The sequence below is a fragment of the Protopterus annectens genome, chromosome 11.part0 (assembly GCF_019279795.1).
Source record: "Protopterus annectens isolate FY-2018-M chromosome 11.part0, PAN1.0, whole genome shotgun sequence".
Taxonomy (NCBI): Eukaryota; Metazoa; Chordata; order Ceratodontiformes; family Protopteridae; genus Protopterus; species Protopterus annectens.
In genome coordinates, this window is record NC_056745.1 from 391,208,474 (window position 1) to 391,232,269 (window position 23,796).

The window sequence follows — 23,796 nt, forward strand, 5'->3', positions numbered from 1 at the left end:
TTCATGGGAACTTGTTTTTTTCCAAAGGGGATAACGACACATCACATTTTTTGGCATTGAGCTAAAGGGCATGGTTCTGACACCAGTCATTGGTCTCAGTGAGGCCATTCTGTAGGATGTCAACATCACTCGGGGAGTTAATAATAGCTCCCAGTTTGCAATCATCTGTGGTTTGTCAGCCAGAATCCCTTCGTGTTGGCCTGGACTTCAGAGAAGTATATACCAAACCGGAGAGGACCCAGGACCGAATCCTGTGGGACTCCACTCATGACTAGTCGGCAGTCTGACTTGGAATCAGCTACTTTCACACCATGGGTTCTATCTGTGAGCTAGTCTGCAACCCACCTGGTGATACAGGGGTTGATGCCTAGCTTAGTAAGTTTTTCTACGATTCCTGAGTGGGGAATGGTATCAAAGGGCTTAGCCAGATCAAGGCAGGCTGTATAAACCACCTTGCCTTCATCCACAGCTCTGGTGACTGACTCAAAGAAGTTGACCAGGTTGAGCAGGCATGATCTACCCTTCACAAAACCAAACTGTGTGGGATCCAGAGTATTCCCTATATCCTTGTTTATTAGGTTCATGATGATACGTTCCATAGCTTTGCATATCAGACTTGTCAGGTTAATGGAGTGATAGTTCCCAGGGTCTGTAGTGGCTCCTCCTTTGTGGAGAGGGATGACTGTAGCAGTGTGCCATTCGGTAGGGACAAAGCCTGAGGTGAGGCTGTGATTGAACAGGGCATATAGGTGAGTTTCCAGTTCACTCTGTAGTTCATGTAAAACACAGCCAGGGATACTGTCAGGTCCCATAGAAGCTGTATTCTTGGCCATGGGCAGTGCTATTTTAACCTGTGCAGCAGTAATATTGGGTGCCTGTCAATCTACTGGTATTGTGATTGGTCCTTTGGGGGAGTAAAGTCGGCATTGAATCTGTTGGCCAGTATATTGGCAATATCTGTTGGCTCGGTATAGGGGTACCATTGTGCAGTAGCTCAGAGCAAATCTGGGCATTTCCATGGAGATTCTTTACATAACTATAGAAGGCCTTGTGGTTGTCTTTACTGTCTACTGTAATTCTGTTTTCATAGCTAACTTTAGAGGATTTGATGAGGGATCTAAACTTTTTGTTGAGGCTGATAAGGGGTTTTTTCCAGTCTTGGGACTTCACCTTATTCAGCATCAGTTTCCTCCTCCTGTTGTGGAGTTTGTTTATGGTAGAGGACCACCAGACCAGATTGGCTTCCTTTTTTTTGGAGGAGAGCGTCTTTGTTCTATTGGGTCTGGCGAGATCCATACATTTGTGTACGTGTTCGTACAGTGCATTGGTGTATGATTCGGCAGTCATGCAACTATTCTCCATTTGTATGGGTGTCGTGAAGTTAGCCACCTCTGTTTTTAGGAGCCCAAGGTTAGCTTTGGAGAAGTTTTTCATGGTGGTTACCTTTGCGGGGGGTGGGAGGAATGTGGATTTCCAAGGTGATTAGTTTGTGGTCAGATCTAACCAGGGAGGAGCGGACTACTGGCGTAGCGCAACAGTCGCCCATGTTAGTAATGACCAGGTCAAGGATGTTGCTACCTCAAGTGGGGGTAAGAACGAGCTGTTTGAGGGCACTGAAATTAATGAAACTAGGAAACATTGGGCAAGTGTATTGGTACATGAGTAGTTTTCCCAATTAATGGAGGGGTAGTTGAAGTCGCCTAGTATGATAGTGTTAGGTTGGACCCTAATATTCCCCAGGGTGCTTAGGAATGTGGAGTGCGAGTCTTGGGACATGGTTGGGGACCTACAGCAGGCTACAACCTGAATCGCTGTCTTACCTAGCGTTAGCTGCACCTGAAGTATCTCTGATGCGTTATGTTGGGCTACCGGTCTTGAGGTGTGCGCATCCTTTATGAATATGGAAACACCACCGCCTTTGGAGCTTCGGTCCAAGTTCTGGGGCCAAAAGGTGTGGAAAGAGTTATAGCCTGGTAGTGTAGGGGTGTTTTCTGCTGCCTTGAACCAGGTCGCTCTTACAGCACAAATGTTGATGTTCTCCATTTTAAGGAGTGTTTCGAGCTAGGGCATTTTGAGATTTAGACTTCTAGCGTAGAGCAGCATGACCCTCAGATTACATTTGTTTGTAGCTGTTATGGTGGTAATTTGGTCTTTGGAACACCACCTAAAAAAGGCACTATAGGGGTGACAAGAGCCTTGGCCAGTATCCGGAAGCCCAGGGGTGACATATGCAGGCCATCTCTGGCAAAAAATGCAGATTCACATCCAAAAAACATGCAAAAGCAGCCTGTGATTAACACCAAGCGAACATTTCCACTACAGCAAAAAGTTTCTTATGACAATTTTACATGAGCCAGCATGCCTAAATAATTATACAAGTGCTTTCACTTATTCATTCTACAATTACAGTGATGTAATTCGGTGATGTGTTCTCAAGGACACATTTATTGGTCATGACAAAACTTGGATGGGATCTCTGCTTATTAACAGAATTGCAACACTCACCTCTTCCTCTTTCGGAATATCCTCATCTTCAATTTCATCTGCATCTCTGGATAGCTCTTGCAGTACTGTGTTCACTCCTTTAGCTAGCCGGCTAAACATTGCTCCTGAATGAAAAAGGACAAGAGTCAAGCTAAGCTGGTGCTCATGAACAACAGTCCAAAACAATGTCAACTGTAAGGTCAAAACTACTGGAAAGGATTTTGCGAATCATATGGCACCCAGCATTTTCTTACAACTAACCTATTACAATCTCAAAAAAAAAAATGATTTCACTGTCCAATAATTCACTTTTCTAAGCAAGGTAAGGAGAGGGACTAGATTCATGCTTAAGGTCCTGTATGGTTCAACTTTTACAGCTTCCATTCTGCAAAGAACCAAAAATAAGGTTGATACAACTGACCTCTGACCCAGTGTCAGGCTAGAAGAACTAACAAAACAGCTGTTCAAATTTAATGGCTACTTGTGAATAGTGCTCTATTTCAGGCCTAAATCCTAGAAGGCTACAGGATAGGAGAATGCTGAAGAAAAAAAAAAAACACAATAGACTAGGAGACAGACCTAGGAATAGTGGCTGGCACACTAGAAAGTACAGTTTTGTACCTACCATAAATGTAGATGTTCGAGTGCTAATACAGCTGCAGTCATAACAGATGGGTTCTCCTGCCATCAGGCGGGTCCTCGGTCGGCCGAATTCCAAAGTCAAAGTCCGGCGTCGGTTTTTGTCGCTTCTTCCCTGACGTCAGTGCGACAGGGGTATAAAGGAACCAGCCGACGCCATTTTCTTCAGTTTTTCTTGCCCCAGATGTCAGGTGCCCCCAGAGGGAAGGCAATACATAAATTTGTGTAATAATGCAGTGCAATATAATCAAAATACAGTAGTTGCAAGCAAATACATCATAAATGAATACCCCAATCAAGTTGTATGAGGATGTGTCAGCCTATAGGCCTGTCCCAAGAGGGGAAGGAGGGAGGGAAACCTGGACTGCAGCTGTATTAGCACTCGAACATCTACATTTATGGTAGGTACAAAACTGTACTATGTTCATCGTGCATACAGCTGCAGTCATAACAGATGGGTAGAATCCCAAAGCTAAGAAAGGGGTGGTAGGCACTAGATGGAACTTGGAGGAGCCAAAATGCCCTGCAAGACTGCAGTGGCAAAGCCTGCTCTAGATTTGGAGTATAATGGTAGGTTGTAGTGCTTGGAGAAGGTATGCACAGAACTCCAAGTGGCTGCTTCCAAAATGTCCTTGGTAGGAACTCCTCTGAGGAAGGCTGCAGAGGTGGCTGTGGCCCTGGTGGAATGAGTTCTAATGCCTGTAGGTACAGTTTTGCCATGGAAGGAATAGCAAAAGCATGCAGTGGGCTATCCATTTTGAGATTGTCTGTTTGGAAATTGGCTTTCCTTGAGCTCCTACCGCATAGGCCACAAAGAGCTGTTCTGATTTTCTGAAAGGCTTTGTTCTGTCCAAATAATAACGCAGTTGTCTGTGGATGTCCAAGGAATGTAGTAATCTCTCCCCTTTGTTTTGAGGATTAGGATAAAAAGTAGGTAAATGTATGGCCTGATTTAAAGCTACCCTGGATACCATTTTAGGCATAAAGGACGGGTTGGTTCGTAAGGAAACTGTCCTGATGGAAGATGATAAAAGGCTGTACAGCCATGAGAGCCTGTAGTTCTGAAACTCTACGAGCTGAGGTGATAGCCAGAAGGAAAGCTGTTTCCCAGGACAAATATTGCAAATCTGATGAGGCAGCTGGCTCAAAGGGAGGCAAGGTCAGTTTTTCCAGAATGAAATTAAGATCCCAAGCAGGTATTGGTTGTTTCCTTGGAGGTCTTAAACTCTTAGCCCCTCTGAGGAACTGTCTTAAGAGAGGGTGAGAGAATAAAGGTGGATCAGTGTTGTATTCTGCAGAAATGGCTGAGGCATGGATTTTGATGGAGGAGAAACAAAGTCCACTGCTTAGCAGTTCAGCCAAATATTGTAGTATTTGAGGTAAATTCAGTTTTCCAGGATCCTGGCCCTTTTTCTCATGCCAGACACAAAAACGTTTCCATTTTGCGGAGTAAGCTTTTCTAGTTGATGGCCTTCTGGCCTCCAAAATGACATCCTGCACCTCCTTGGAGAGTAGGGCCTGTTGTGACGCTAAGGAACCTTCCATGCGGCCAGATTGAGTGTTTTTAGCTGGCTGTGAAGAGTTTTGAAGCTGTGCTGAGTCAGAAGAAGAGGCATTAGAGGCAGGGTCCATGGTGGTGAATGCGTCAGGCTCCTCAGGAGTGGGTACCAGTGTTGCCTTGGCCAGTCCGGAGCAATGAGAATCATCTTTGGTCTGTCTGCTCTGGTCTTCAATAGAACTTTGGGCAGCAGAGGAAGAGGTGGGAAGGCATAAACTGTCATTGATGTCCAACTGAAAGAGAGAGCGTCCACTCTCCAGGCCTTTGGATGGAAAATCCTTGAGCAGAATTTTGTCAATTGATGATTTTTGTGGGAGGCAAAGAGATCTATGTCTGGCCTTCCCCATTCTTGGATTATCTCTGTAAAAACTTTTGGATGCAATTTCCATTCGTGTGGATCTGTCATATTCCTGCTTAGGTTGTCTGCCAGCGTGTTTTCCTTGCCTGGCAAGTACTGTGCTTGTAGTTTCATTTGTAAGTCCACGGCCATGTTCCAAAGTGACATGGCCAGTCTGCATAGGGGGTAAGAATGTGTCCCTCCCTGTTTGTTTATGTACCACATAACTGTAGTGTTGTCTGTTCTTATCAATAGTTGACCTGGTTGTAGAAGGTCCTTGAAAGCTATAATAGCATTTATTACTGCTAGCATTTCTTTTTGATTGATGTGAAGATGCTTTTCTTTTTGGGACCATTTGCCCTGAATGCACCGATCTGTCATGTGCCACAGGCGTAGTCCGAGGCGTCTGTTGTGATGACTTGATTTGCTTGAGGCTTGCTGAATGGAAGACCTGTGTTTGTTTGACATGCTTGAGCCCACCACAGAAATTCCTTTTGCAGACATGGAATTAGTGGTATTATTGTTTCCAAACTGTGGCTGTGTTGAGACCATATGTTTTTCAGGTACCATTGTAGTTTCCTCATATGCAGCTTTGCACATGGGATTAGCAAGATGCAAGATGCCATGAATCCCAGAGCCTGCAGGATTTTCCTTGCAGTCAGCCTGGTGCAATTTGCTAGTGTTCTGAAGTATTGAATTAGTTGCCCTGCTTCTCTGGCGTGAGGTAGGCCATCTGGGTGTTTGTGTCCAAATTGGCACCCAGGAAAATTATCTTCCGAGAGGGTATTAGCCTTGACTTCTTTTTGTTGACTGTGTATCCCAGAGAGTTCAACAACATTATTACATAAGCCAGATGTTTCAGAAGAATGTGCTTGCTGTCCGCTTGGATAAGGCAGTCGTCCAAATAGGGGTATATTTGTATCCCTTGAAGTCTGCAGTAGGCAATTACTGATGCCAGGCATTTCGTGAATACTCTGGGCGCAGTAGATAAGCCAAAGGGCAATGCAGAGAATTGATAATGGGTCGAACCTGCAAGAAATCTGAGGTACCGTTTGCAATTTTGTCTGATTGGGACATGCAGGTATGCCTCCTTGAGGTCCAATGTTACCAGCCAAGACTCCTTGCCCAGCATGGGAAGAAGTTGCTGTAGGGTGAGCATCTTGAATTTTGGTACGAGTAGAAATGTGTTTAGGATGGATAGGTCTCCAATCTTTTCCCTTCCTTGGCACCAGAAATAGCCTGGAATAAAAACCTTGACCTTGTTCGTGCGTAGGTACCTCTTGAATAGCTTTCATGTTTATGAGATCTGTAATTTGCCTTTGTGCCTCTGCCCTTTGATTGTGTGGCAGGTTTGGCATGCCTCTCATTTTTGGAAGGGTGTGAAAATGGAATTTGTAGCCTCTGTTTATAATGTCCAGGATCCATTTGTCCTTTGTGACAATATGCCAATTTTTTGAAAATAATGCCAGCTTTCCTCCTAAGGGGGCTGCCATTTAAGACTTGGTTGGCATGCAAAGGGGAAAGTCATTGGGTTTGCTTTCTGAAAGATTGCGAGTTATCCTCACCACCTCTTTGTGTAGGAGCTTGCCATTGTCTGCCTCTAAACGATCCTTGGGATTGTCCTCTGCCCCTCGGGCGCCTGTATCTGCCTCTTTGGTGTCTGTCCGTAGCAGGAAAGGACCAGTTTTTGGAAGGCCAATTTCTACTAAAAGCGTGGGGTTGTACCTGTAGAAATTCTTTCACAGTTTGCATTGATTTAGCCTTTTCCTCCATTTTCCTTAACACCTCCTCAGCATTAGCACCAAATAGTACATCCTTTGAAGAGGGCGTCTAGTAATTTAGCTTTGACATGATCAGGTAAGGCTTGTTCCTTGAGCCAGGCATGCCTACGTATGACTGATCCTGTAACATCAGCTCTACATGAGGCCTCTAGAGCATCAAAACCACATTGTAAGGTATGCTTACCCACTTGTTCTGCACTATGCATCAAATCCTGCAACTCCTTCAAGTCTGGTTGTTCAGGTTGTGACATTTTACTTTTCAATTGTGATAACAAAAACTGTTGGTATTTTAGCATATGAAACTGACAGTTTAAGGCCCTCATGGATAAGGTTGACGAGGTATACACCTTTTTCCCCCACCATTCTAAGGATCTGGAGTCTCTCTCGGAAGGTAATGGATTTTTAGCAATGGAGGCCTTAACTCCCTTGGGGCCCTGTGAGGTGGTTTCTGGGTCAGCAGCATGGCTTTTGTATAGAAATTGGTGTGAGTCAGGAACCCTGTAGTACCTGTCAGGCTTAACTGGAGCTGGAGGTAGAGAGTCCGGGTTAAGGCAGGCCTCCGAGTAAACATCATTCAGGATGTCCAAGACAGGAGGTATAGCCAGAGACCTGTGCTGAGGTAGCAAGAGAAATTCCCTGAGCCTTTTCTTGGAATCAGAATAATCTTGGCCTTCCCAGTGGAAGTGTTCCCTTAAGGTATGCAAAGTTTCCCCAAATGAGTAATCCTCTGGGGGGGAGACAGAAGGGATGGACTCCTCCGCATCAGAGTCTTCAAAAGGGGAGTAAGAATGTTCCTGATCATCAGAGTGCACTGAAATAATGGAGCCCTGATCAGAGGAGGGGGAATCTTCCTCCACTCTGGGCCTTTTGTCCGGTGGGGGCTGAGAACCTCTGATAAGATTAATTAAATCCTCAGCCATTTTAAGCATCTGTTTCTTAGGCATGGGGCCTGGAGATGGGCCCTGTGTAGCTGATCTTTTAGAGTGCATGGTTGCTTTAGACTTTGTGAAAGCCTTGATGGAGAAAGAAGAGGAAGGTCTGAAGACACCTTGAGTGGAGGTGGACCTGTCCACATTCTGAGTTTCAATGCCAAGAGTGGCTTCGGTATCTGTAGTCGGGGTGTGGGCCGAGAAGCCTGCGACCTCGGGCACATGAGACACCGCCAAAGAAGTGTCGTCGGTAGTTAGGGGCTGCATAGGCGCCTCGCTGAGAACCGGACCACATGAAGTCGGCTTTGGCGTGGTGTCGGTAGAGGCCGTGGACCTCGTGTGTCGGTCCTTGTCTTTGCGTTTTTTAGACATAACCGGAGTCGGAGTATCCGACGACATAGTATAGTTAAATGCTTTCCCAAAATAATGCTGGGCAAACTCCGCCCGATGCTTAATAGTGTGTTTGTTGAATGTAGCACAAAAGCGACAGACAGAGACGTCGTGGTCTGGGCCTAAACAAGGTATACAGAGGGAATGGAAATCCTTATGCGGTATTTGCTTCCCACAAGAAATACAATTATTAACTTTGTCTGACATCGGTCTGAGGCAAGAAAAGTTTCCCCAACGGGGTACTTAGCTTTTAAGAAGACTTTGTTTTCCAAATTTTCGTAATCTCAGGAGCTGGCCGACCGGCACTTGCGAACTGCTTCTGCTTCGGGCACCGCGCGGCAAGAAAGACTGAAGAAAATGGAGTTGGCTGGTTCCTTTATACCCCTGTCGCACTGACGTCAGGGAAGAAGCGACGACAACCAACGCCGGACCTAGACTCTGGAATTCGGCCGACCGAGGACCCGCCTGACGGCAGGAGAACCCATCTGTTATGACTGCAGCTTTATGCATGATGAACATCTTCAGATGCAAGAAAACTGGTGTGCAGCTAAAGAGGCTGGATGCTGGGCTTTATCCTTTGAAGGACACACTCCAGGTACAATAATGTCATGCCTCCAGCCTGCAGAGCAATGGTGAAGCCCCAGAAGTAATAAGCACAATTCTGTGATGACAAAAGAAGGGTGCAGAGGAAGGTGACAAAGCAGTAAATGCAATGGTGGTTTTCTAATTAACCATCTGAAATGTTGAGACCAGCTAGAGCAAGTCCAGAAATATGGAGACTGAAAGACAGAAAGAATGGACTTACGGACACCAATTCCAAGATGCCATTTCTTGGAAAAGTCCCTTTTCTCTAAGGTATGGCGATCTTGGAGTTGGCATATATAATTTCAGCATTTGTGGGGGTTCCCGCCGCAAAAAGAAGTTTAAAGAAGAGTGATTTTTGAGATTCGCTCTAATCCTGTATTTTCTACATTGTTTTGGCTTCTCAGTACTCAGCATTTCAAGTACAGATATTTCAATAGGGAACCAGTTTTCCTTTACAAGAAAAGGCAGCAAACACTATGACCTCAAAACAAGAAGGTGACGCAGAGATACATGGTTGCATACACAACTGCTGAAGAGAAAGGTCATGGGGGGGTCAGTTACAGGTTGAAGGAACCAACTTCAGACTGGACCGAAGGAAGAACTGTTTCACACAGGGAATGCTGAACATGAGGAATGAGTTGAACAAATGACTGGTAGACAGTGGGACTACTGGTACCTTCAGGAACACGAAGGGGTAAAGGTAGGACACAAATGGGAATGGCAGCATAACAATTAACTATGTAAAAACGGTCTCTGTCAAAAACTGCAAGCGTGGACTTGTAGGTGGTAACTTGCACACATGCATCTTTGAAAATTAGTGGCTTATTTAACTTGTACACGTTACTAATGCAATACTGTGGACAACGCAGGTGCTGCTAGAACAGAATATGTGATTTATATATTATATAGGAAGCACTCATTTAACTTATTCTACTTCATGGACCAGCTGGCCAGCAGACTAGCACTAAGTGCAGCAGTTTGACATTCTCTTGGCAGCAGACCTGAACCTGGGCACACATTGTTTATTATTTTGTCAGGAACGGTGAATTTAGGCACATGCTCTTTATTACTCTTTCACATAAAGCAAAGAAGAACCTGAGAAAACTATTATTCTGTCATGATAAACACTTGTGAACCCGGCACTTACTAGTCCATCATAATAAGCAGAAGATAACCAGGGAACATGGTGTTTAATACTATATCAGGATACTCACAGTAGACCCTGTACACACACTGTATTATTTTTTCAGGATAAACAGAGGAGAGCCTGGGCACATGTTTATAACTTTGTCAGGCCAAGCAAAGGAAAGCATGGGGACATAATGTTTATTTCTCTGTCAAAGTAAGCAGATGAGAACTTAGACACACACTTTTTATTACTCTACCAGGATACGCACACACAAACCTGGGCAGATAATATTTACTTGTCTATCTGGATAAGCAGAGGAGAACCTGGGCTATTTTTGCTGCTCAAAAACTCATGATGGACCTAACCAAAGAAACTTCTTGCAGAACTGATGGCCCTAACCCAAGAACAGTTCTCACAGAACTGCAAAATCTTTTTTCGGGGGAAGGGGGTAGTTTTGTATCACTCTACAATTGGGTTAAAGGAAGCTGATGGACAGAGGCTGAGAGTTAAGTTAATTAATCCCAAACTAATATGCATCCCACCAAAAAACATTAGCTACTTCATTACTAACATACCCCCACCGTACAGGTGTCCGATGTACTCAAGGACAAAACTGGGTTAGGTTGCACGGCTAGGCTTATATAGACTCCGGTGGTCAGGTTGCACGGCTAGGCTTATATAGACTCCAGTGGTCAATAGTCTAATACAAAGCTATGAACCTTGAACCTATGAAGCTCAGTCTGCTGAAGGAGACTAACACAATGGAGGGATCAACTTAACAGGAACACTTTTGCGTTCTGAAAGCTCTTTCCTGGAACAAAGGAGGCAGCTTCCATCGGTAAGAAATAAGGTACTACACAATTTAAGCAGGGCAGGGTGCCAAGAAGGGGGTTCCTGTTGCTCGATCCACAGCACTTTCCTAGAGTGTTGTATGATCAACAGAAAAGGAGCATAACAAGTTTCTCCAACAATGGAGGTTTCCTTTTTCGCCACTCTTTTGTGACCTTAGAGTAGGCATTATTTAAGTTCAGTGGTGAGGGGGGTGTATGGAGGTTTGCTCCCCTACAAAAAAAAAACTTACCTCATAGGTTCAGTGAAACTTGTTTTGCTGCTTTTCCGTTAATTGTTCAGCACTCAGTGAAAGTGCTGTCAATCGACCAACATACATTTCCATGTAGCATCAAGCAACAAAATCAAAAGTGAGAGAAGTGAACAAGCTACATAACATGCTATTTTCTTTATATGTAGTGGACCAAAAACCAAGGAGGGAGGAAGAGGAAGGGTAACACTCTTGTGCACTAGAGAGTTTAAGATTACTAACAGAATTTGTACATGGTGTAAGCAGACAAGTGATACGGACAGGCAAAATAAATTCTCACTCTCAGATTTTAGGCAATATACGTACATGCCACCACAACACTAATGACCCAGGATTATTTTTGGATTTTTTCAGTCATTTGGATTTAATAGCCCTTATAAATGAAAGCACTCTGCTTATATGGAATTTAACCTTGCCTTATTCCTCAAAGCAAATAAATTTTCTAATATAGAAATAATGTCATACCAGAGCCCAGAGACAAATTTTAATGTGGTTAAGGGATAATAAGTGGGGGGATTGTTGTAGAGCTTAACACTGTGACTCAGTGGGTACTACATTTTTCATTAAACTTACAAAACAAAGCAGTCATGACAGATTATATATCCACCAATCATTAAAGACAGATTGATTTCTTCAGTGGATGTGCATAAGCCAGCCCTGTCAGACCATGTCCCACTTAAAGCTAGCTGTTCTACAAATTTCAGAAAGGTTAGTCAAGCAAAAATCAAGGAGCTAGACTCAATAAGTGGAAAGGAACAAATGGCAAGGAAGTTTTCAAATGTTTATTTTCAGAAAAGAGATATCAAAGCAAAAACTAGCACTTAATTGATGGGAAGGGGAAGCAGTATTAAGAGCACAGACCAGGATTAGTGGGGGACAGAAAAGACAAGGAAATATGCAAAAAAATGACAGAGACAGGTAAGGTCATTACAGTGTCAGAGAAACATAAAAGAAGAGTTAAGTAATGGCCTATCTAACGAATAACAAAGAATCAAGCTAAAATATGATATTTAGACATTTCACAAACAGAGGCAGAACTGATGCATGGGGAGGACTACAAAGTGAATTCACAGGGGTAATAATCCAAAGTATGTGGTCTCGGTTTTGAAGAAATTTAAGATCTTGTCATACCGTGCTACAACCCAGGAAAATGCAATTACAGAGAAATTGGTGCAGTTTTGCCTTGGAGGTTTACTGAAGTTTAAGTATTAATGCATCTATTAGAGTCCACTCCTCCAATGGTAGGAATCCAATACAGTGGGAATAATTAGACTCAGTGACTGAAGTCAAGAAGGTGGTAAAAACAAAATACAACAAATAACATGGGCCTTACACACCATCAGATCCTGTAAAGAAATGCCAGCAGCAGGAATGAAATAAGACATTACATAGTCATCCTTCCCAAAAGTTAACAACAACCAAGTGTAGATACGGTCCTAGCTCCTTGACTAAAACTTGACATAAAAATATTAGCCAGTGCGTTTGCAAAGTGAAATGAAAGAATATTTCCATAGTTGATGACATCTGGGCAAGATGATTTTGTGTCAGAGGGAGTGATCTTTAATAACTGGTGGCAGCTGTCTGTCTTCCTGTCAAACAACAGCCTAAAACCCCAAATGCATGTTTAATCCAATTCAACATTGGGAAGGCTTCTGACACAGTTTCCTGGGAGTTTATGTCTGTTGCTCTTAACTCTTCGAAGGATAAACAAACCTTGGAGTGCATCACTCTCTCTTATAACCACTTGTTCAGACAATTCCCCATTTCAGACACTTAAAAACTCTGGATTAAATAAAGAACTCAAATCCACTGTTTAAACTTACTGCCAATGCCACATTACTGGGAGTTTGCTTGTACCTTAAAAGTAAATTGTCATAAGCCTTCCTAATATAAAAAGTGACTCATCCATGCATTTGGCTTGTTAAGGTTGAAGAATACATTACGGGGACTTTGTGCATCTAATACTGTAGGGTACACTCAAGAAATTATTCACGTGGGTGTGGTGCTTTGGCAGAATATGGGGGTTCCCTGTGGACTGTTCTTTCGGGGATGCTGGGTGGGCAGGTTAGGGTGACTGGGAAGGTGATTTTTTTTTTGAGCTGTGATGCAGAGCTGGAGTTGCCTGGACATGGTGGGGCCTTGCTGGGTCTGGTTGCGGTGGCTGCCGGGGAGGCAGTGGCTGGATGATGGTGGTCAAAGTCTAGGCCAGCTTTACTGGAAGTGACAAAGGAATGGCTGGAACTGGGATCTTTGGAGAGGGGTGGGAGTAGATTGCACGGGAGGGAATGGGAAGTGTGGGACCACTGCATGCAGGGGAGGATCAATGTTTAGGGGAAGGGGGGATCTGAAAGAGCTATGTGGTGGGTGACTGACAATGACTGGATACATTAAAAATGATGCATGATGTTTGCGGCTATAGTTGTGTTGGCACAGTCTGTAAAGTATAGTGTTTCCAACAGACTGTGCCTCTGTGATTTGTTTTCATTTATATAAATGTAAGATTATCAAATTACCATGTGTGACACAGACAAACACGTTTCTTGTAAAAAATAAACAAATAAAGCAATACCAATTTCCTGAACTTTAAAAAAAAAAAGCAATACTGACTTCCTGAAATTAAAAAAAAAATAAAAAGAAATTATTCACATAATACTCTCTAATCTGCAGACAGAATACAAAATAATAATAAGGGAGCAAGTAATTATTTTTACACCACCTGAAGTACTACAGATTGCTTCCCAATGTGTAGGAAGAGCAGAAAACACCCAAAAGTCGCCTCTATATTCTTGAAAAAGGTGGGCAAAAGACCAGAGATACAGTATGGGGAACAAAAATACAGTCTCCTGGAATACAATAGTATTAAGAAAGGCAGAACACTCTCTACATTGTTCTCTGGGATAAGAATAAAGCACTTAACCAATAAAAGTGCATTGTTTTATACAATTGTTGGACATGTCTTCCTCTAACTACGATTTGGTTATATGTCACTTCCCAATTTACAAAAGAGAGAGGCACAGAGTGAAACAGTTAATCTTTCAGACAGGAAATGGGAGAAAGCAGGGCAAAAAACAAGAGAAACTAGATGATGACCCAAGATATGTGACCAACAAATGCATTTCATCCATGGCTGTACCTCATACCTTAGATGTTATATGAAGACTGAAAGAATAATAATATAAAAATAAACATATAAGAGGGCACAAAAGTATTTGTAAAACACATTAGTGGATCAAGTCCTCCCCCAGGAGTTATGGGAGGTGGATATCAATTGAAAGACAAACAACTGATTTGTCTTATCCTATCTAGTGTTACTAAGAATGTAGCAGCCAAGCAGTGAAGGACTCAGGTCTGTAATCTTTCTCTTCTCAAAATCTGTGAGGCAACTCCTAGTTTCACTTGAAAACACTGGTATTGTAGTTACTAAAACTGTGGGAATAAGGTTTTTCTTTAGATTGCCTAAAGCCTTACAAAAACTTTGTGCATAAATACGCAAAGTTTGTTCAATCTGTTAAGGATTCCAAGGGAAACCAAGCACCGAGTCTTGTAGATGTGCATAGCTTCCTGTTTCTTTTCATGTTCATTGTTCAGAGTTACTGTCATGTTCCTTTTCTTCGGCATATTTGAAAGCCCACATTTTCTCTCAACACGAGGGGGTAAGAGCATGCCACCCTGTATGTTGATGTATCAAACCATGAACTAATTGTCAAACTGAGTCAGGAAGAACTTTGGACAACTCCCTTGAACATTTAGGGTGAAGAACACTGCTTACAGTTCCAGATAGTTTGAGCAAAGCTGTAAATCCTGAGGGATGGGTTTCATGTTCTCCCAAAAAGGGAAGATCCCACATAAGTTTCCCAATACACTAGCAAAACTATCACTATTAGAACCCATAACTGGTTTTACTGCAGGAAGCAAATGCTCATATTAAGAAGGACATGTGGCATCCACCATATCATCCACAACTCTAGAGCCTCGTGATAATGGTATGATCCTAACAGAAGGTCCATAAAGATGTAACAGCTTTGCAGTCACTGGCATGTCATGGTTTACTGCAACACATGAATCTTCAGGAACAGACAGTTCTGTAAAGATTGGTGACTACAGTAACGCCTAAAAGAAGAAGAAAGGGTAGTGTCTGGACCACCATTTGCATGCTTATCCAGGCTGCCAACCTCTGCAGTATCATTTCACACATCCCACTTCAACCTTGACTGTGGTGATGCCACATTTAGGCTACAACTGCCCAGGTCCTCTCCAACAACAGGAACTAAAGATAATGAAAAGTACATATTCAACTAAACCCAAGGCAATCCTCTGAGCTGATACAAGGCAGGACTTCTCCCATGTTATGAGGATACTACAGGAGATGCAACCAAGGAAGGGCCCCAGCCAAGGAAGGACACCATCTGGAAATCCACCAACATGAATGCCTACAGCCAGCTACTTTAGTATGAAACACAAAAGTTCCCAATTCAACATGCCTGCCACCACTTTAAATATCTTGGTAAATACCAACTGCAGTGGAAAGGCAAAACTCAACACTATGTACTGAAACTGAGGGCTACAAGAGTGAACCAAAGGAACCAATTTTGAGGACTTCATACACTGATGTCAGAAGATGTCCATCATATACAGCAACATTATCCAGATGCCCTACTGTAGCAATAAGCATGAACCCTAGAAAGGGAATCTTTAGAAGCTGATGTATGACATGTACTTGGAAAAAAAGAACTAAGATAAAAAGTCCAGGACAGAACAAAAGTTTCTGTTACTCTTGGATAATAAAAAGGCTGAAAAAGAATGTTGTACCTTTTGCTAAGAAGAGGCTCTACTGCACCTCAGCAAAGTTGGTTCTGGGCCTGCACCCAGAGCTCTCCAAAGACTGCTTGGTCCCTGATCATGGCTCTTTTAAGATGGACTCAGTAATTCTAAAATGGTCCGTCTGTGGCCAAGTTTAAAATCCATTGTTCATGCAGATGACGCTCCTAGCTGGAGCAAACATGGAAAAATAACCTCCTATGGGCAATCCTGCAAGATTTTTGAAACACCTTTATTAACTTGTCATTTAAGACATAAGCAAACATAAATCAACAGAAAAGAAAAGAAAACATATTAATTTTTCCCCATTTACATGCATCATAAATCACGTTTTCTTTCTTTCTAATCATCATCAGTCAAACATTACATAAATTTTTGAATACCTGCCTGCCTTTAAACCTTACTTCTCCTCGTCCTGAACATTATTCTGCATGTATTGTTGACACAATTTTCATTTATTTCTATGTAATTTGTTCCCTCCCTTTTCTAAAGATCCCTCTTCTACTTCATTTCTTATAATATACAATACTTCAGATACAGTCGGTTTAGACTTTGATTGCCATTTTTTTGTAATTGTTTTTTGACAGCTAATAGAATTAAACTTAAGGCCTTACTATGTTTAGCAAACTCAGATCCTGTGTCCCAGCACAAAAAGTACAGTTTTGTACCTACCATAAATGTAGATGTCCGATAGGTATGCATCTGCAGTCATAACATATGGGTTGTCCTGCCTCAGGCAGCCCTTCGATCGGCCGGATTCCAAAGTCTGGGTCTGGCCTTGGCTGATGTCGCACTTTCCCCGACGTCAGAGCGTCTGGGGTATAAAAGCATCAGCCGACGCCATTTTCCTCAGTTTTTCTTGCCCCAGATGCCAGGTGCCCTCTAGGAAGGCTAAATTTGGATAAATGCTGAAAAGTTCCAAACATTTGCAAATTATATACATGTATAAACAAACAAACAAATACACCATAATAGATTCCCCCAGCTAGCTAAAAGAGGGGTAAGCACCCTAGGAATACCACAGAGGGGAAGGAGGGAGGGTAATCCTGACTGCAGATGCATACCTATCGGACATCTACATTTATGGTAGGTACAAAACTGTACTATGTCCTTCAAGGATGCATCTGCAGTCATAACATATGGGTAGAATACCATAGCCAATCTGGGGGAGGAGGTACTAAGAAAAGGATGGTGTAGTTAAGATCCCCTGCAGTACTGCAGTTGCAAACCCTGCTCTGGATCTAGAGTATAAAGGTAGATTGTAATGCTTGGCAAATGTATGCACGGAGCTCCAAGTAGCAGCTTCTAAAATGTCCTTGGTAGCCACCCCCCGTAGGAAGGCTGTAGTGGTGGCCGTGGCCCTTGTGAAGTGAGGCCTGATATTTTCAGGAACTGTCTTTCCATGAAAGGAGTAGCAAAAGTGAATGCAATTTCCTATCCATTTTGAAATTGTCTGTTTGGAAATTGCTCTTCCTTGCACCCCAGTTGCATATGCTACAAAAAGTTGGTCAGTTTTTCTGCTAGTTTTTGTTCTGTCCAAGTAGTAGCATAGTTGCCTGTGTATATCCAGGGTGTGAAAAAGTTTTTCCCCTCTATTCTGTGGATTAGGGAAGAACGTAGGCAAGTGAATAGCTTGGTTCAAGGATATCCTAGATCCCACCTTTAGCATAAAAGTAGGATTGGTTCTTGACACCCTGTCCTGGTGGAAAATAAGAAAAGGCTGCACTGCCATTAATGCTTGTAACTCAGATACTCTTCTTGCTGAAGTGATTGCCAGAAGGAATGTAGTTTTCCAAGATAGAAACTGTAGATCCGCTGATGCTGCTGGTTCAAAAGGAGGTAGTGTCAGTTTCTCCAGCACGAAGTTGAGATCCCAGGTAGGTAGAGGGGGTCTTCTTGGAGGTTTAATATTTTTGATTCCTCTCAGAAATTGTCTGAGGAGAGGGTGTGAGAAGATAGGTGGATCCACATTGTATTCTGCTGAAATTGCTGAAGCATGAATCTTAATGGAAGAATAGGACAGGCCATTGTGGAACAATTCTGCTAAGTATTCTAGGATATGTGTTAGGTTTGCCACTGTGACATCTGTACCCTTTGATGTGCTCCAAATGAGAAATCTCTTCCATTTAGCTGAGTATGTCTTCCTTGTGGAAGGCCTGCGAGCCTCAGGATAATGTCCTTCACCCTCTGAGATAAAACAGTTTGATTGGGATTTAAGGAATTTTCCAGGCAGTTAGCTGCAATGTTTTCAAGTTGGGATGCAGGGTCTTGAAATTGTTCTGCGTCAGAAGAAGAGGCCATAGGGGAGAGGCCATGATTTTGCCTGAGACATGCTTCTCAATAATGGATACCAGTGTTGTCTTGGCCAGTCCGGAGCTATTAGTATCACTTTTGGCTGTTCCTCCCTGATCTTCAGTAGAACCTTGTACATCAATGGGAGAGGTGGGAAGGCATATACTGTTAGGGCTTTCCAGCTGAAAGAGAGAGAGTCCACCCTCCAAGCTTGTGGGTGGTATGTCCTTGAGCAGAATTTCTTCAGTTGATTGTTGAGTGGGGAGGCAAACAAATCTATCTCCGGCATTCCCCATATCTTTGCTATGAGTTGGAAGATGTCTGGGTGCAGCATCCATTCGTGTGCATCCATGGTAGCTCTGCTTAAGCTGTCCGCCAGTGTATTTTCTTTCCCTGGCACAAATTGGGCCTGTAGTTGGATATTGAGATTCAGGCATAGTTCCCACAGATTCATAGCCATCCGGCATAGAGGGTAGGAATGCGTGCCTCCCTGCTTGTTTATGTACCACATGACCGTGGTGTTGTCTGTCCTTATTAACAGGTGTCCTTGTTGGAGGAAGGGCTTGAATGCCTCGATTGCATGCCTCACTGCCAGCATTTCCTTTTGGTTTATGTGCATGCTTAGCTGTCCTTGAGGCCATAGGCCTTGGATACATTTGTCCTCCATGTGTGCTCCCCATCCTCGGTCTGAGGCGTCCGTGGTGATGGTCTGCCTTGGTTTTGGTTTGTTGAAAGGCAACCCTCTGCTGGACTGGCAGGCCTGAGCCCACCACAGGAATTACTTTTGAAGGCATGGAATGATTGGTATCATGGTTTCTAAACTGTGACTGTGCTGAGACCATACACTCCTGAGGTACCATTGTAATTTCCTCATATGCAGCCTGGCATGTGGTATTAGAATTATGCAGGATGCCATGTAACCCAGGGCCTGCAGGATTTTCCTTGCAGTAAGCTGAGTTTGTCTTGTCAGAATCATGAAGTAATCTGGAAGTTGTTTTTGTTTTTCTTCTGTGAGAAAGGCCGTTTGGGTGGTTGTGTCCAGATCTGCACCCAAAAAGGTTATCCTTTGGGATGGTACTAGTCTTGACTTTTGGATGTTGACTGTGTATCCCAAGGACTGTAGCAGGTGTATGGCATAGGCCAAGTCCTTTATCAAATTTTCCTTGTTGTCCGCTTGTATTAGGCAGTCGTCCAGATATTGGTAAATTTGAATTCCCTGTAGTCTGTAATGTGCAATTACTGATGCCAGGCATTTCGTGAATACTCTGGGCGCAGTAGATAAGCCAAAGGGCAATGCTGAGAATTGATAATGCTCTGATCCTGCAAGAAATCTGAGGTGTCTCCTGCAGTTTGGTCGAATAGGGACGTGCAGGTATGCCTCCTTGAGATCTAGAGTCACCAGCCAAGACTCCTTGCCCAACATGGGAAGAAGTTGCTGTAGGGTCAGCATTTTGAATTTTGGCACAATGAGATAAGTGTTCAGTGCGGACAGGTCGAGAATAGGCCTCCATTGATTTTCCTTTCTTGGTACAAGGAATAGTCTGGAGTAAAATCCTTGGCCTTGTTCTGAACATGGTACCTTTTCTATAGCTTTCATCTGAAGTAAATTGCTGATTTGTTTTAAAGCCTCTGCCCTCTGATTTGGTGGAAGGTTTGGCATTCTGCCTCTTTTTGGCAAAGTGTGAAAGTGGAACCTGTATCCTTTGTCTATTATTTGCAGTGTCCATGTATCCTTTGTGATATAATGCCAGTTTTTTGAGAATAAAGCCAGCTTTCCGCCCAAGGGTGCTTCTAGTTGATCCCTGGTAGGCGGAATCAGAGTTAAGTCATTGACCTTGACCTGGTGTAGTAGTTGTTGCTGTTGCTGTTGCACTACTCCTCTGGTTGGCAGGCTGCCACTGACGGCCTCTGTATGAGCCCTTGATTGACCTCTCCCTCTAGCGCCTGTTCCTGCCTCTCTGGGCTCTGTCCGAGTCTGGAAAGGACCAATTCTTAGTAGGCCAGTTTCTGCTGAATCGGTGGTTGAACTTGCAGGAAATCTTTAACTGTTTGCACAGATTTTGCCTTTTCTTCAACCTTTAAGATCTCCTGAGCAGAGGAGCCAAATAAATTTTGTTTCTCCATTGGAGCATCCAGGAGTTTAGCTTTGACATGGTCTGGCAAAGATTGCTCCTTCAGCCAGGCATGCCTACGAAAAACTGCCCCAGTCATAGCTGATCTAAATGAAGCCTCCAGTGCATCATAGCCACATTTTAAGAAATGATTACTAACCTGTTGTGAGTTGTGTACCAAATCCTGAAGGGATTTACGGTCTAGGGGTTCAGGAGAAGAAAGTTTCTTATTCATTTCATCTAACAAATATTCCTGGTACTGTATCATATGAAACTGACAGTTTAATGCCCTGACAGAAAGAGTTGCAGAGGTATACACCTTCTTTCCCCATCTCTCTAAAGCTCTAGACTCTCTGTCAGAGGGTAGAGGATTTTTGGCAGTAGCGGCCGCAACCCCTTTAGGGCCCTGAGAAATAGTTTCTGGGTCTGCAGAATGGGCTTTATACAAGTGGAAATGAGAATCCGGAAACCTGTAGTATCTGTCAGGCTTGGCAGGGGCCGGAGGGAGAGTATCAGGGGCCGTACTGATATCATTGTACACATCATCAATTACATTTAGAACAGGAGGTATAGCTAAGGGCCTATGCTAAATGCAAAAAGGTCCTTAATCTTTTTCTAGAATCAGAGAAATCCTGACCTTGCCATTGAAAATGCTCTCTCATGGAGTGTAGAGTCTCACCAAAGGAAAACTCCTCAGGAGGGGAAGCCGAAGGGATAGATTCCTCTGCATATGAATCCTCATAAGGCGAGTAAGCCCCTTCCTGGTGGTCTGACAACTCAGATCCATCCGTAGAATCATCTGAGGAGTGTGGATCAGAGGGGTCAGTCCTGGGCCTTTTGTCTGGAGGAGGTTGAGAGGCCCTGTCTGGGTGAGGTTGTGAACCCCTAATTAAGGAAATAAGGTCCTCAGCTAGGCTGAGGATCTGTGAGCTAGAGGTAGGCCTCTGGGAGGTAGATTTGGGAGGCAAAGCTTTTGAAAGTTTGGCAGCTTTAGCCCTTGAAAAGGCCTTAATGGACATGGAAGCAGGGGGCCTAGCTGCCCCAAGTGCAGGGGTAGAAATGTCCAAAGGTATGGTGTCGGACAATTCCTGCACACTAGCTTCGGTAGGTAGTTCTGAAGCCGACTCAGCCAGGGCCTCTCGGACCTCGGTGGTCGGAAGTATGGTTTCGGAAGAAGGAATAGCCGAGGACTCGGTTTCGGCCGGAACCGAGACACTCGCGGTAGGCCTAACCGTGGTTTCAGCCGAAACCGCGGGCCGCGAGTGTCGGTCCTTTTCCTTGCGTTTTTTGACCATATGCGAAGTCGGAGTCTCCGACGGCATTTTATAAGCAAAAGCGGCTCCAAAAAATTGCTCTGCAAACTCCGACCGACGTCTAAGAGTTCGTCGGTTGAAGGAGGCACAGGCTAAACAGGCCGATACGTCGTGGTCTGGGCCTAAGCAAGGAAGGCAGTAAGAATGGAAATCCTTATGAGGTATTTGTTTCCCACAAGTTAAACAATTATTTACTTTGTCTGACATCGGCTGAGGCAAGAAAGAGTCCCCAGCGGGTGCCAGCTTTTCGAAGTCTTCGGTAGCTGAAATCACTGGATCTGACCGAACGGCACTTGCGAACAGCTTCTGCTTCGGGCACCGCGCGGCAAGAAAGACTGAGGAAAATGGCGTTGGCTGATGCTTTTATACCCCAGACGCTCTGACGTCGGGGAAAGTGCGACATCAGCCGAGGCCAGACCCAGACTTTGGAATCTGGCCGACCGAAGGGCTGCCTGAGGCAGGACAACCCATATGTTATGACTGCAGATGCATCCTTGAAGGACATCATATCATATCCTTATTTATAGCCATTTGCTGTCCCAATATATTTGACGGAGTACTCTGCAGGAAATATTTAAATTCAGCCAACTCATTATACTCCCAAAACATGTTCTCAGTTACCTCATTCTTCTCCATTACACCTCCAACCTTGCTAACTACCCGAGGAAAATTCTTCTGAAGTCTGCTTGGGGTATAAATATATACAACTCCCATTGTTCTCTTGTAAAACTGCTTTTCCAGTTTCTCTGCTCAATCCTTTCTAACCTCCCCTGATTCTTATAGTTATCATGCAATATTTAATATGCCCAACTAAACATATTTTTTAACACCAGCTTCTGTTGTAGATTAGGCTAAAAACTCCACCACAGCAGGTCTTTCATTTACGATTCCCTACCCTTCCTCTTTGTTATCAATCTTCTTGGCCTCAACACACTGTATTACCTTTCCCTCTCTAGTTATCTGCTACTACTATTAGGAGACTTTAATATTGACTGGATTAACTGCTCAAACCACAATCCCTCTGCCTTTATAAACCTCATTAGGTTCACCCAAACCATTACTACCCCCGCTCGAACTCACAAACTATCCAAACGCCAGTCAGTCTTAGAGTGGATCCTGGTATCTCATCCCACTCTTGTACAGCTATCTGGCTGTCTTCCAGATAGCCTAAGTGACCATCATCCAACCTACCTGCTCAGGAACAAGTCCCAGATCATCGGCCAACCCATCCTTAGGGCAGTTCGCAACAAAAATAACTTTATACCTACTGACCTCATCAAGTCAATAAAAAGCTGCAACTGGGCCCCCCTAAAACAACAATATCTAGATGATGCTGTAGAACACTAGAACACAACCTTCCTAAAAATCTTAAACCTCCACACACCTTCCCGAACCATTAGAATAAAAACTAACTATGCCCCCATGGCTTAGAAGTTACATTAAAACTATAATGAAGGATAGGGACATGGCCTGGATTCTATAACACAAAAACAAAACCAGTAGCTTTAGACAAAAGTATCTAGAACTCCATAACAAAGCCAAAAAAAAAAACAAATCCAATCAGACAAAACTAATTACTATAAATACATGTAAGAAAAATATGCTCCCAACCCCCCAAAATTCTGGGCCACTCTAAATAGCATACTCCACCCAGGAAAATTCACTACTCCATCCCCAGTGCTACCAAATAATCTTGAAACTATTCCCACACAATTCAACAAATTCTTTACCGAAACTGTCCAAACCCTTGCCAATGCCCAAAACAGTACTAGAAGCCCCACACCAACAAATACACCAACCCACCCCAATACTCAAGATAATACCCCCAAATTCAACCTTCATCCTGTATCCACCAAGGTAATTTACAAACTCCTTAAAAAACTTCAACCAACCACACTAGCAGCAGACAACCTACCAGCAGATTTCCTTCATGTAGCTGCTGATGCCATAGCATATCCAGTTTCCATTCTCATAAATAGGTCTCTATCAGAATATATAGTACCCAAATCTTGGAAAACATCACATATCATTCCACTGCACAAAGGAAGTAACTCCTTAGAGCTCACCAATTATCGCCCAATAGCAATCCTATCACCTTTGTCCAAAATATTAGAAAGAGTTGTTCACACTCAACTAATGCAATACCTCCAAATTAACAACATACTCCACATCACAGCATGGATTTAGACCTTCCCACAGCACCATCACTGCATTACTATCATTCACCAACACAGTTAACCACCACAGAAACAAGGGTCTGTTTGTATCTTCTATATTCTTAGACTTATCAAAAGCCTTTGATATGGTAAATCACAGTATGCTACTTGAAAC

General features: G+C 43.5%; 1 protein-coding gene across 2 annotated transcripts in view; it reads right to left on the reverse strand.

Annotated features, from left to right (window-relative positions):
* GOLGB1 (golgin B1) overlaps positions 1-23,796 on the reverse strand; it is a 1,744,011-nt gene that overhangs the window by 1,592,821 nt on the left and 127,394 nt on the right. For both annotated transcript variants that reach the window (XM_044087881.1, XM_044087880.1), the window contains exon 2: positions 2,506-2,609. In XM_044087881.1, coding sequence (XP_043943816.1) covers positions 2,506-2,604 — 99 coding nt within the window. In that variant the 5' untranslated portion in view covers positions 2,605-2,609. The remainder of the gene's footprint in view (positions 1-2,505; positions 2,610-23,796) is intronic.